Raw genomic sequence first — 13828 nt, forward strand, 5'->3', positions numbered from 1 at the left:
TCCCATGATCCTCTCATATCCCTTTTGCCAATCACCTGTCCAGCTCTTGGCTCCATCCCTCCCCCTCCTGTCTTCTCCTATCATTTTGGATCTCCCCTTCCCCCTCCCACTTTCAAATCTCTTACTAGCTCTTCCTTCAGTTAGTCCTGACAAAGGGTCTCGGCCTGAAACGTCGACTGTACCTCTTCCTAGAGATGCTGCCTGGCCTGCTGCGTTCACCAGCAACTTTGATGTGTGTTGCTATAATGATGGTCATTATGGCCAAACAGTTCAATTTTTGTTTCATCAGACCAGGGGACATTTCTCCAAAAAGTAAGATCTTTGTCCCCATGTGCACTTGCAAACTGTAGTTTGGCTTTTTTATGGTGGTTTTGGAGCAGTGGCTTCTTCCTTGCTGAGCAGCCTTTCAGGTTATGTCGATATAGGACTCGTTTTACTGTGTGTATAGACACTTATCTACCTGTTTCCTCCAGCATCCTCACAAGGTCCTTTGCTGTTGTTCTGGGATTGATTTGCACTTTTCACGCTAAAGTCCGTTCATCTCTAGGAGACAGAATGCGTCTCCTTCCTGAGTGGTATGACGGCTGCGTGGCCCCTTGGTGTTTATACTTACATACTATTGTTTGTACAGATGAACGTGGTACCTTCAGGCGTTTGGAAATTGTTCCCTAGGGTGAACCAGACTTGTGGAGGTCCACAATTTTTTTTTCTGAGGTCTTGGCTAGTTTATTTTGATTTTGTTTGTAAACTTCTGACCCACTGGAATTATGATATAGTCAATTAAAAGTGAAATAATCTGTCTGTAAACAATTGTTGGAAAAATTACTCGTGTCATGCACAAAGTAGATGTCCTCAACGTCTTGCCAAAACTATAGTTTGCTAAAATGAAATCTGTGGCGTGGTTAAACAATGAGTTATAATGACTTCAATCTAAGTGTATGTAAACCTCTGACTTCAACTGTAAGTTAGATTTAAGTGTTATGCTCAAATAACCTGACTAACTGGATTTTGTGTGTGTGTGTGTGTGTGTCTGTCTGTCTGTCTGTCTGTCTGTGTGTGTTTGTCTGCCCACATCTGCGCATGCGAATCTATATATGTCTGTGTGGATCTGAATGTGCTTTTACCATAATATTTACATCTGTGTGTACGTGTATTTGCATCTGTATGGGTGTGCATGCTCATGCATGTCTGCGAATTTATGTGCCTCTTTGTCTGTGTTGGTGTGTGCATGCGTGTGTCTCTCTGTGCATGCATGCACGTGCCTGTGTATGTGGATGTCTCATCTGTGTATATGTTTGTGTAACTACAATTTGTATGCATGTGGATCTGTGTGTGTATATCTGTGTTGGTGTGGATTTGTTTGTACCTCTATGTGTATATCTCATCTGTGTGTGTCTATATGTGTATGTGTCTGTTTCTATGTACGTGTGTGTGTCTGTTTGTAACTCACACTCTCTCTCTCTCTCTCTCTCTCTCTCTGTATATGTGTGCATGCTCATGTATGCGTGTTTGCATCTGTGTTTGTATACATGTGTGTACGTGTGTGTGTGTGTATGTCCTCTCCCGCAGTGCCCAATGGCGTCGAGCACTCCCCGCCTGCCCTGAATGGGGTGCCATCTCCGCCCCAGCGGTTCACCAACGGCCCCTCGTCCTCGCTCGCCAGCCAGCAGCTCCCCGCCACCTGCGGCGCACGGCAACTCAGCAAGCTGAAGCGATTCCTGACCACGCTGCAGCAGTTCGGCAACGACATCTCGCCAGAGATTGGGGAGCGGGTGCGCAGCCTGGTGCTGGCGCTCGTGGTGAGTAATTTCACAGGGGTGGTGGAATTGCCGCTGGGAATGAGGGGGTGTTGGTGCAGAGGGAAAGGATAGGAGGCCATTTGACCCTCTTATTCATGCTCAGTTAGGCTGGAGATGACCAGCCCACTTCTACATAGAACTTAAAAAGTTTAAAGTGTACTTGTTATCAAAGTGTATATACGTTATACAACCTCGAGATTTGTCTGCTAACAGGCAGTCACAAAACATAGAAACGCAGAAGAACTCATTAAAAAAGACTATCAAACACCCTATGTGCAGAGAAAAAACATCACTCAAACAATAAATGCAAGCAAATAGTGTTCTGAACTGAAGTCCACGGAGAATCCGTCCCCAGACTCTTAGTCCAGTGCCGAGCGGAGCAGCAAGCTGAACCGCCATGTCCCTCACCTCAGGCCCTGACCCCCTGACCTTTTCAATCTGGCCCAGCACTTAAATCGTCATCCAAACATCCATATTGTCGTCCAAACGACAGTACAGTGCAGAAACAGGCCCTTTGACCCTACAGTATTCAGATGCCACATTTATTTATCACATGCTTAGTGAAATTCGTCATTTGCCTTAACAACCAACACAACCTAAGGACGTGCTGGGGGCAGGTCGCATTCTGGCGCCAACATAGCCTTCCCACAATGCTCGGCAGAACAATGCAGAACACAACAGACAACAAAACAATAACAGGAAGTCAAATCCTGTTCCTACTCCCTCCCACCTACCCACCGACACGCATATACAGACCTATAACCTGGCCTCCGGCAGACTCGGACTTTGGACATTGACTCCCCAGCAGACTCACAGAGATTTGTAGACTCTCCAAACTAGGTTTTCAGTTTCCTCTGGTGCCCTTTCCTCTTAGACCCACAGCACTGGAAAATACACCAATGGCCACTTTATGAGGGACCTCCTGTACTTAATAGTGGCCACTGAGTATATGAGCAACACACACAAAATGCTGGAGGAACTCAGCAAGCCAGGCAGTATCTATGGAAGAAAGTATAATCAATGTTTCAGATTGAAACATCGACTGTTTTCTTTTCCATAGATACTGCCTGGCCTGCTCGATTCCTCCAGCATTTTGTGTGTATAGCTCGGATTTCCAGTATTTGCATATTTTCTCTTGTTTGTGGACTGAGTACATGAGACCATAAGACATAGAAGCAGAATTAGGCCATTCAGCCCATTGATGCTGCTCCACCATTCCATCATGGCTGATCCCATATCCCACTCCATACACCTGCCTTCTCGCCGTATTCTTTTGATGCCCTGAGTACGTTTGTGGTCTTCTGTTGCTGTAGCCCATCCACTTCAAGGTTCAACGTGGTGTGTGGTCAGAGATGTTCTTCTGCACACCACTGTTGTAACACCTGGTTATTTGAATCACTGTTGCCTTCCTGTCAGCTTAAACCAGTCTGTCCATTGTCCTCTGACCTCTCTCATTAACAAGGCGCTTTCACCCACAGAACTGCCATTCACTGCTTTCATATTTCTTGCACCATTCTCTGTAAACTCTAGAGCAGGAATTCCCAACCTGGAGTCCACTGACCCCTCTGGTAATGGTAGGAGTCCGCGGCATAAAAAGGGTTGGGAGCCTCTGCTTTAGAGTCTGTTGTGTGCGAAAATTCTAGGAGATCAGTTGTTTCTGAGATACTCAAACCACCCTGGCTGGCACCAACAATCATTCCGTAGTGAAAGTCACTTAGATCACGTTTCTTCCCCATTCTGATGTTTGGCCTGAGCAACAACTGAACCTCTTGACCATGTCTGCATGCTTTTATGGGTTGAGTTGCTGCCTCGTGATTGGCTGATTTAGATATTTGCATTAACAAGCAGGTGTACCTAATAGAGTGACCACAGAGTGTATTTGAGAGACACAAGAGACTTCAGGTGTTGGAATCTGGAGCAACAAACAATCCGCTTGAGGTTCTTGAAATCAAGAAGCATCTGTTGGGGGGACGAAATTTGACCTGAGGACTGAGAGTCAAGTGGGGAGTGGGGAGATGGCGAGTAAAGGAAGATATTAACTAGCCAGAATCTCCCACTTTCATCCCCTCCCCTACTTGATGTAACCTGCCTGTCATCTTACATCGCTTCTCTGTCCACCAGTCACCTCAGGCTCATCTTTTATACTGACCACGTCCTTTTAAGATTTTTACCCTCTCACTTAAAATCTGTCAATTGGTCATGTTCCAACTTTATAGAATGCCGGTTAGCCCACATCTGGAGTATTGCGTACAGTTCTGTTTGCCCCACTATAGGAAGGATGTCGAGGCTTTAGAGAGGGTGCAAGAGGTTGACCAGGATGCTGCCTGATTTAGAGGGCATTTGAAGCTGGACAAACTCAGGTGGTTTTCTTTGGCGTGGCGAAGGCTGAGGGGAGATCTGATAGAGGAAAGCACTGCCTGGTGTGGTGGCTTGAGGCAAATACAGTATATTAAGAGATGTTTAGATAGGGACATGGATGTAAGCAAGATGGAGGGATATGGACATGGTGTAGGTAAGAGGGATTAGTTTTGGGGGGGGGGTTTTGATTTACTATTTAGCTGGTTCCGCGCAACATCGTGGGTCGAATAGCCTGTTCCTGTGCTGTACTGTTCTGTGTTCTACGTCCTTTGTCTTCCCTTTGCCTGGAAAAAAAAACAGCGTGCATTCCACCCTATCCGTGCCAAACAGATTTCACAACTTATTGACCATTTTGCCTCTATCGAAACCACAGATAATGTGCCTGCCCATGGTGAAGCGCTTCCTTGGGACTGTTAGCTGTCGATTCACAAACTGTCGGTTTACTAATGGAGTGGTTTCCATGTGGTCGGTGATGCCAGGAAGCTGTTATTCTCTAGTAGAGCTCTATTCACAAGGATATTCTTCAGCCAGAGGGTGGTGAATCTGTGGAGTTCACTGCCACAAACGACTGTGGAGTCCAAGTCATTGGTATATTTAAAGCTGAGGTTGAGAGGTACTCAATTAGTAAGGGTGTCAAAGGTTATGGGGAGAAGGCAGGAGAATGGAGTTGAGAGGGGAAAATAAATAGGCCACGATTGAATGGTGGAGCAGAGTTTTGGGCTCATGATCTATTTCTGCTCCTATATCTTATTGATATAAATTGGGATAGCCCTGGATGGGGATTCTTGCAGGATGCAAAGGTAGATATTTGAATATATTGAACTAAATACAATAACGGGTGCAAATGGTAGCCTATTTTTTTTCCCAGAAGGAACTCAGCAGGTCAGGCAGCATCTGTGGAAAATGAATAAATAGTCAGTGTGGGAGGGGATGGTGAAGTAGTCAGTGTGGGAGGGGATGGTGAAGTAGGAAGCTGGGAGGGGATAGGTGGGAAAGGTAAAGAGCTGACAAGTGATAGGAGAGGATGTAGACCATGGGAGAAAGGGAAGGTGGAGGGGCACCGGGGGAAGGTGATGGGCAGGTGAGAAGAGGTAAGAGGGGAGCCAGAGTGGGGAGTTGAAGAAGAAGGAAGGGGGAAGGGGTAAATAACCTCTGAGCTTCTTAATTCATCTCTCCTGTCACCTTCTAGCTTGTACTCCTTCTCTTTCCTTCACCTTCGTATTCTAGTGTCTTCCCCCTTCCTTTCTAGTCCTGATAAGGGGTCTAAGACTGAACCATTGACTGTTTATTCATTTCTATAGATGCTGCCTGACCTCCTGAGTTCCTCAAGCATTTTTTGTGTGTGTGTGTTGCGCTGGATTTCCAGCAGCTAAATACTTATGTTTTTCTGTTTTTCGAGAATCAGTCATCATGAGCTTACAGTACTGTATATGTTCAGCACTTAAACCACAAGAATGCAAGAAAGCAGGAGTAGGCCACTCAGCCCATCAAGCCTGCCTTGCCTAAACCCTTGTATATACTTTTGAACAGAAACCTAGTATGAAGGATCGAGGATCAACTTTATTAGCCATATACATTCACATGTATTAGGAATTTACTGTGGTGTGTTGGTGCAGCAAAAAACAACATTCAACTGTCTCTAAAGAATAGAGAATCAGATATGAAAATCGTAGAACTATATATACAGTAATGTGCAAGAGTCTTCAGGACATAGTGTTTATAGAGCTAGGACTTCCATGCAGTACTGTATTTGTCAACGTGAAGCGGAGAGCAATTTGTAAATCTGGCGGGAGCAAAGGATGTTGGGAATGGCAAGTGTGGTGCACCGCGGGAGGGGTGTTGGACAGGTGGCAGAGAAGAAGTGCTGGGCCGGGGGGGTGGTGCAAGTGGAGACACACCCAGCCCTGAGACACCAGGTAAGGTCATTTGATTCCAAACAATTGATCTAGTGATCATTATAGAATGTCTCTCTGGTGCTTCCCTCCCCCCGCTTCCCCTTTTCACAACCATGATTCCCCTCTCCCTGCCCCCTTCCCACTCTCAGTCCACAATAGAGTCCCAGATCAGAATCAGGTTTATCATCACTCACATATGTCATGAAATTAGTTTTTTTTTGTGTGGCACCGGTACAGAGCAATACATAAAATTACTACAGTACTGTGCCAAAGTTTTAGGCACCCTACCTATATATAAATATATATAGTAAGATTTTTGCACAGGACTGTAATTATTAAGGAAGTGATTCAGGAGTTCAACTCTACCCAGGGCTGTTCCACATGGATACCAATCCAAAAGCTTTGCATCCCACAGTATTGATTTCCACCGGCAAATGAGCATCTCCACCTTGAGATGTGGCTTTATATGGAAACACCCAACTGACTGTTACTCTCTCACTTACACTTGCAGAATTCAACTGTGACCATCGAGGAATTTCACTCCAAACTGCAAGAGGCAACAAATTTCCCACTGCGGCCCTTTGTAATTCCATTTCTAAAGGTAATGCAGTCTCCTCTTGATTCAGAATGTCAGGGAGGATGGGAGATGTTGTAGGGGGGGAAATGGAAGGAATTTTTGATATTTATTTTTTATGATCTGAGCATTGCTGGTAAGGCAGCATTTATCGTCTGTCCCATCCATGAAGACCAACAGTTTGTCAAAGCAGGTAAGCTGATGAACTCCAAGAACATCACTCAGCCTGACACCCAGGATATAACCTTTTGACAACAATCATGAAAGCACTTTAGTATCATGATTAAAGTTCAAAGTAAATCTTTTTATCAAAGTGCGTATATGTCACCATCTACAACCCTGAGGTTAAATTTCTGGTGGGCCTGCTCAATAAATCTATGGAGAAGTAACCATAAGAGAATCAATGAAAGACCACGCCACTAGACTGTTCAGCCAGAGTGCAGAAGGCAACAAACTGTTCAAATACAAAAAGAAGAAATAATAATAATAAATAAACAAGCAATAAATATTGAGAACATGAGATGAAGAGTCATTGAAAATGGGTGCATTGGTTGTGGGAACATTTCAGTGATGGGGCGAGTGAAGTTATCACCTTTAGCTCAAGAGCCTGATGGTTGATGGGTAATGAGTGTTTCTGAACCTGGTGGTGTGAGTCCTTCCTGAGGCTCCTGTATCTTCTTTCTGATGGCAGCAGTGAGGAGAGACCATGTCCAGTGTGGTGGGGGTCCCTGATGATGGACGCTGCTTTCCTGCCACAGTGTTCATGTAGATGTGCTCAGTGGCTGGGAGGGCTTTACCCGTGATGGACTGGGCCGTATCCACTACTTTTTGTAGGATTTTCCATTCAAGGGCATTGGTGTTTCCATACCAGGCTGTGATGCAGCTGGTCAATACACTCTCCAAATTGCCAAATCGTCACGAACTCCTAAGTTAGTAAAGGCGCTGCCGTGCTTTCTTCATAATTGTACTTACATGCTAGGCCCAGGACAGGTCCTCTGATTACACTTATATATAGAGTCACTCACACCAAGAGTAATTCCATAAAGAGGGAGAATTGAAAAACAGTGAACGGGGAGGGGAAGGAATTACCTCCTAGCTTCTTACTTCATCTCCACTCCCCTCCCCCTCGCATCTGGTCCCTCCTATTACCTGCCAACTTGTACTCCTAGCCATTGTTCCACCTTCTTAATCTAGCTACTTCCCCCTTCCTTTCCACTTCTGATGAAGGGCTTTGGCCCAAAACATCAACCGTTTATTTCCCCCCCCCCATAGATGCTGCCTGACTTGCTGAGTTTCTCCAGCATTTTGTGTGTGTGTTGCTCTGGGTTTCCAGCATCTGCAGAATTTGTTTATGCTTTTCCAGAATCAGTCAGCATGAGCTTAGAGTACTGTGCACATTTAGCACGTAAAGCACATGAATGCAAGTAGGATCAGGAGTAGATCACTTGGCCCATCCAGGTGTGGCAGTGTGGCCCACTATGGGCACATTCTGGGTGTATTCATGATTTGACTCCCTCCACCCCATTTCTTTATCTTATCACTTTTGGTCACTTGACATATCCATACTAGGTACCCACCCTGTTCCCTTATCAAAGTTACATTTATTATCAGAGTACATACATGTCACCATGTACGACCCCGAGATTCTTTTTCCTGCAAGCATGCTCAGCAAATCTATTGAGCAGTAACTGTAAACAGGATCAATGAACAACAAACTGTGTAAAAGCAACTATAAATAAATAGCAATAAATAATGAGAGCATGAAATAGTAAGATAAAAAGTCCATGAAGTGAGACCATTGCTTGTGGGAACACCAGAAGTAGAATGAGTGTGGCTATCCCCTTTTGTTCAAGAGCCTGATGGTTGGAGAGTAGTGACTGTTCTTGAACCTGGTGGTGCAAGTCCTGAGGCTCCTGTACCTTCTACCTGGTGGCAGCAGCAAGAAGAGGGCATGATCTGGGAGGAGAGGATCTTTGAGGATAGATGCTGCTTTCCTATGGCAATGTTTCACGTAGATGTGCTCAATGGTTGGGAGGGTTTTACCCGTGATGTACTGGGCTGAATCCACTACCTTTTGTATGATGGTTTGCTCTGAGGCCTTGGTGTTCTCGTACCAGGGCGTAATGCAGCTAGTCAGCACTCTTATCAATGGAGCCCCTGCTTTATTTAGATTCAGGTTCTTAATCATATGCACCGTCCATACAAAACAACAACTTGTACTTGTACATGAGTCGTTTGTGTTAACACCCCAAATAACCTAAGGATGTGCTGGGGGAGGGGGGCAGCCCACAAGTGTTGGCACACATTCCGGTGCCAACATTACAGACCAAAATGCTCGGCAGAGCGACGGCAGCAAAACAAGCCGTTTCCACCCTCCCTTTCCCCATCAGATAGCTCATTGTTGTTAACCTCAAAAGGTCTTTACACCCATTACCAATATTTTTGGGATCAATAAATACTTTACAATTCCTGTATGATTTTTCTTTTGGAGGCTATCTATTTTGGAAGGAGGGGAATTTTGAATCAGTGGAAAGTCTGGAGTAATCCTTTGGGATTGGCAGCCAGTAACTGAGGTACTTCCCATTATTCCTATGTCTTCCTGTTACGTGGGCACTAAATCCTGTTGAATCCAGGGTTATTCAGGTGCTACTCCAGTGAGCCTAACTCCTGCAGAATTAATTTGTTACTCAGTACACACTTGGTACCATTTTTAATCTCATTATTTGTTAATATTCTCTTGTTACTCAGTACACTATTGTAATTTCTGAATCTGAATCAGGATTAATATCACTGGCATATATTGTGAAATTTGTTGTCTTTGCTGCAGCAGTACAATGCAATACATAATAAAAACTGAATTTCAGTAAGAAGTATATATATGTATTGAATTGAATTGACTTTATTACTTACATCCATCATATACATGAGGAGTAAAAATCTTTACATTACGTCTCTGTCTAAATGTGCAATGTGCAATTTATAGTAATTTATAATAAATAGTATGTACAACAGGATAGTCAGTATAACATAGAAATACATTTCTATCAGCATGAATTAATCAGTCTGACGGCCTGGTGGAAGAAGCTGGCCCAGAGCTATTGGGTATCATTTCCCAGATAGTAGCAGCTGGAACAGTTTGTGGTTGGGGTGACTTGGGTCCCCAATGATCGTTCGGGCACTTCTCTCACATGTGTGTGTGTATGTTAAATAAGTAATGCAAAAAAGTATGGATGGTAGTGTTCATGGGTTCAATGTCCATTCAGAAATTGGGTGACAGGAGAAGAAAAGCTGTTCCTGGATCGTTGACTACTTCTTCGTTGGCACTTTGATACCCACTGTATTGTTACTTAATGATCCAACTTTATCTCTCAGCCTATTGTTACTCCATACAACTGTAAGTACTCCATGAGCAACACATGCAAAACACTGGAGGAACTCAGCAGGTCAGGCAGCATCTATGGAGGGACACAGAACGGTTCAGGGACTCTCCATTGGTCGGGGTCGGTCATGGATATTGCATCCTAGCTTTCTATGTGATACGCAAGCCAGGGCATACAACATGGAGAGCGAGCTTTTGTCCGTGTAACAGGCTCCCCCTTTCCACACAGCTGAGTAATACGGATCGGCAGCAGCAGGAGTTGCCAGTCAATGCAAGACTGCCTTACGGACTCCAGCTCTGATTTTTCCCTCGGAGTTTACTCCCGAAGCCTTCCTCACGAATGGGTACAGCTGCAGGGCAGCAGAGGTTTGAGGTCAGAGGTTTCCTTCTGCTAGATGAGCTCCCAACAATGGCTGATGAGCCCCATCTGCCCAAAGTGACTGGTTTTAAGGTGCCAGTAACCTGCCTTTGCCCCTTCTCCTGTCAGTAGAAATGTTTCCACAAGGCTTAGTAGCTGAGCCACAGATGAAGGCCAGGAGCTGAATTTGGTTGTCATAGGCTACTTGAGACACATGTTATTACTATTTTAATCTTTTATTTTTAAAGTTTTAGATTTGATCAGAAAGTCTTTCTTTTCTTTTGGTCCTATCGTCAAAATGGACTGCCCAGTCCGTTTTTTTTTTTTTTTGTTTTTTTATATAGTATAGAGGGGTTTTTTTTCTCTTCATTTAAAACTTAATGTTTTTTTCTTTTTTTTTCATAAACTGATGAGGAGAATTGCTGTTTTCAGTTTTTTTATTACATATTTCACACTAGTTTAACAATATCTATGATCTTAATCTCAGTTTGTATTGTTACTGATATATATATTTGAGATGGTTCTCTTCCTGATTGTATTTATGCTCCTTTTAAACCAATAAAAAGATTAATGAAGAAAAAGAAAGAGACACATGTATTGGGAGCATTGAAAAGGTGGTTGGAGCTTATCCCCACTACCTCCAAACTCGGCTCTAACAACCTTAAGGAACTGCGTTGCAGTTTCAAAGGAAATAAACAGCAGATAAGCAATTAAGATGCAAGGACTACAACAAGGTGGATTGGGAGATCAAGAGTTCATCTTCTAGCATATGAGAGATCTGTTTAAGAGTCTGATAGAAGCTGTCCTTCAGTTGGCTTGAACATGCTCAGAGGCTTTCGTATCTTCTGCCCAACGTGTAAGGGGGGAGGAGTGAATACCTGAGCAAACACACAAAAATGGAAGAACTCAGCAGGTTAGGCAGCATCTATGGAGAGAAATAAATGGTCGAGACCCTTCATCAGGACTGGGAAGGAAGGAGGAAGAAGCCAGAATGAGGGGAGGAGAAGGAGTACAAGCTGGCAGGGGATAGTTGAGATCAAATGACGGGGGATGATGATGTGAGAAGCTGGGAGGTGGCCTACCAGCTTGTACTCTTCCCTGATCAAGAATGGTTTTGTGTCCTAGGGGACCATGTTTGTGACAAATCTGGAGTTTTTTTGAAGAGCTAACTAAGATCTAGGAAGGGCAGTGCATGTTGTCTATATGTACTTTGGTGACGACTTTAACAAGGTCCCACATGCCTGGCTGATCAGGAAGATTAGGCCGCATGGGATTCAGGGTGAGCTTGCAAGGCAAATTCAGAATCAGCCCAATGATGGGAAGCAGAGAGGGATAGCTTAAGGGTTATTGTTCACCTGGAGGAGTCTCTGGGATCTGTTTGACCTCTTATTCGTTATTTATGGAGATAGTTTAGATGGCATGAAGAAACTCTTAAATAGGCATATGCATGAAAGAAAAATGCAGGGCTATGTGGGAGAAAAGCGTTAGATTGATCTTGGAGTAAGAGTTTAGCACAATATCATGAGCCAAAGGGCCTTGTTCTATGCTCTATGATTAGCAATTTTCCTGATATTAAATTAGCAGTTTATCCAAGAGGACCACAACCTTGTCATTGGGTTTGGAGCTTGCGTGCCTCAATGACCTGGAGAGCAATGTTGGCTGGAGTCAGGGCTTCTTGCTTTGGCTCTGGGTAGGGTCAGCCATGTCAAACAGGTCAAACGGTAGAGGCCAGACGAAGAGTTGTCCGCTGGTCCTCCACGTTAGTGGGGTGTGATAGTATTCCTGAGTCTCCACCTGGAACTTGCATGACTGATAATAATGAAAACTGAGAGGAAGCCCTGAACACCACCAGAGATGGAGGACCTTCATTGATGCCCTAAACGCCAGCGATGTAACGGGCAGTAGGTAAGGAAGTAAACTCTTGTTGATAGTATCACAGGGTACAGTGAATTGCAAAGAGATCTCAGTCAGTTAGAGAAATGGACTGAGGAGCGGCAAATGGACTTCAACTTCGATAAGTGTCAGGTGATGCATTTAGGACATTTAAAACATGGTAGGACTTGTACAGTGAATGGCCGGGCACTGACAAGTGTGATGAACAGAGGGGCTGGGGGTACACGTGCACAGTTTGCTCAGCATCCAAGCAGAGGGAGGGCAGTTGTTGAGGATGTTTAATGTGCTGGCCTTCATCAAGTGGCACGTGGCCAAGTGGTTAGGGCGTTGGGTTCATAACCTGAAAGTCGTGGGTTCGAGTCTTGGACAAGGCAGCGTGTTGTGCCTTTGAGCAAGGCACTCGACCACACACTGCTCCAGTCCACCCAGCTGAAAATGGGTACCGGCAAAATGCTGGGGAGTTAACCTCGTACTCTCAGTCGCTTCACGCCACAGAAACCGGCATAAGCATCAGCCTTGATGGGCCACATCGGCCTGATAGCCTCGGGACAGACTTTTAACTTTTTTAACTTCATCCATTAGGGCATGGAGTTCAGGAGCAGGGTTATTATATTGCAGTTACGTCAGGTGTTGGTAAGACTGCACTTGGAGTGTTATGTAGGGTACTGGTCACCCTGTTATAGGAAAGACATTGTCAAGATGGTGATGGTGCCAAAGAGATTTACAAGGATGCTGCCTGGACTGGACGTTTTAGGCAGAGATTGGCCATGCTCAATCAAGGAGAAGAGAAGAGACCTCATAGAAGTTTATAAAGTCTGGAGGGATATGGATAAGGTGATCAGGAAGTCCAAAACTAGAGGGCATGGATACAAGAAGGAAGATATTTAATTTTTATTTTATTATAAATTATTTATTTTATTTAGCAATATAGTGCGGAATTGGCTGTTCTGGCTCTTTGAGCCATGTCGCCCCAGCAACCACCCGACAACCTCGATTTAACCCTGACCTAATCAGTGGGCAATTTACACTGACCAGTTCGCCTACCCGGTACGTCCTGGGATGGTGGAAGGAAACCAGGGCTCCCGGGGAAAAGTCATGCATTCCACGGGGAAAACAGACTCCTTATAGGTGACACCGGAACTGTACTCCGAGTCCTGACACCCCGAACTGTAATAGCATCACGCTAACCGCAACCCCGCTGTGGTGCTTGAAAGGGACCTGAGAGGTAACAGCTTTAACCGGTGAGGACCTGGAGTGGGCTGCCAGAGGAGGTGGTCAAGGCTGGTACAAATGCAACATTGAAGAGGCTTTTGGATACATGGAGAGGAAGTGCTTGGAAAGTTAGAGCTGAACTGGGCAACTGGGACTAGCAGGGCAGATGTTGTGGTCAACATGGGATAGTTGGGCCGAAGGGCCTGTTTCCAAGCTGTATTAGGCCAAGATAGAGTGGATGTGGAGAGGATGTTTGCTAAAGTGGGGGGGTGGGGGGTGGGAGTGTAGGACCAGTGGGCACAGCCTTAGAATACAAGCACATCTCTTTAAAGCACAGATGAGAAGGAATTTTTTTAGCCA

The 13828-nt window shown here is 44.8% G+C and overlaps 1 protein-coding gene across 7 annotated transcripts in view; it reads left to right on the top strand.

Annotated features, from left to right (window-relative positions):
• Positions 1 to 13828, top strand: part of LOC134342682 (protein CBFA2T1-like) — a 198534-nt gene that overhangs the window by 117801 nt on the left and 66905 nt on the right. For all 7 annotated transcript variants that reach the window (XM_063041101.1, XM_063041094.1, XM_063041095.1 and 4 more), the window contains exons 3-4: positions 1570 to 1799; positions 6564 to 6653. In XM_063041101.1, the coding sequence (XP_062897171.1) occupies positions 1570 to 1799; positions 6564 to 6653 (320 nt within the window). The remainder of the gene's footprint in view (positions 1 to 1569; positions 1800 to 6563; positions 6654 to 13828) is intronic.

The sequence above is a fragment of the Mobula hypostoma genome, chromosome 2 (genome assembly GCF_963921235.1).
Source record: "Mobula hypostoma chromosome 2, sMobHyp1.1, whole genome shotgun sequence".
In the NCBI taxonomy this organism is placed as follows: domain Eukaryota; kingdom Metazoa; phylum Chordata; class Chondrichthyes; order Myliobatiformes; family Myliobatidae; genus Mobula; species Mobula hypostoma.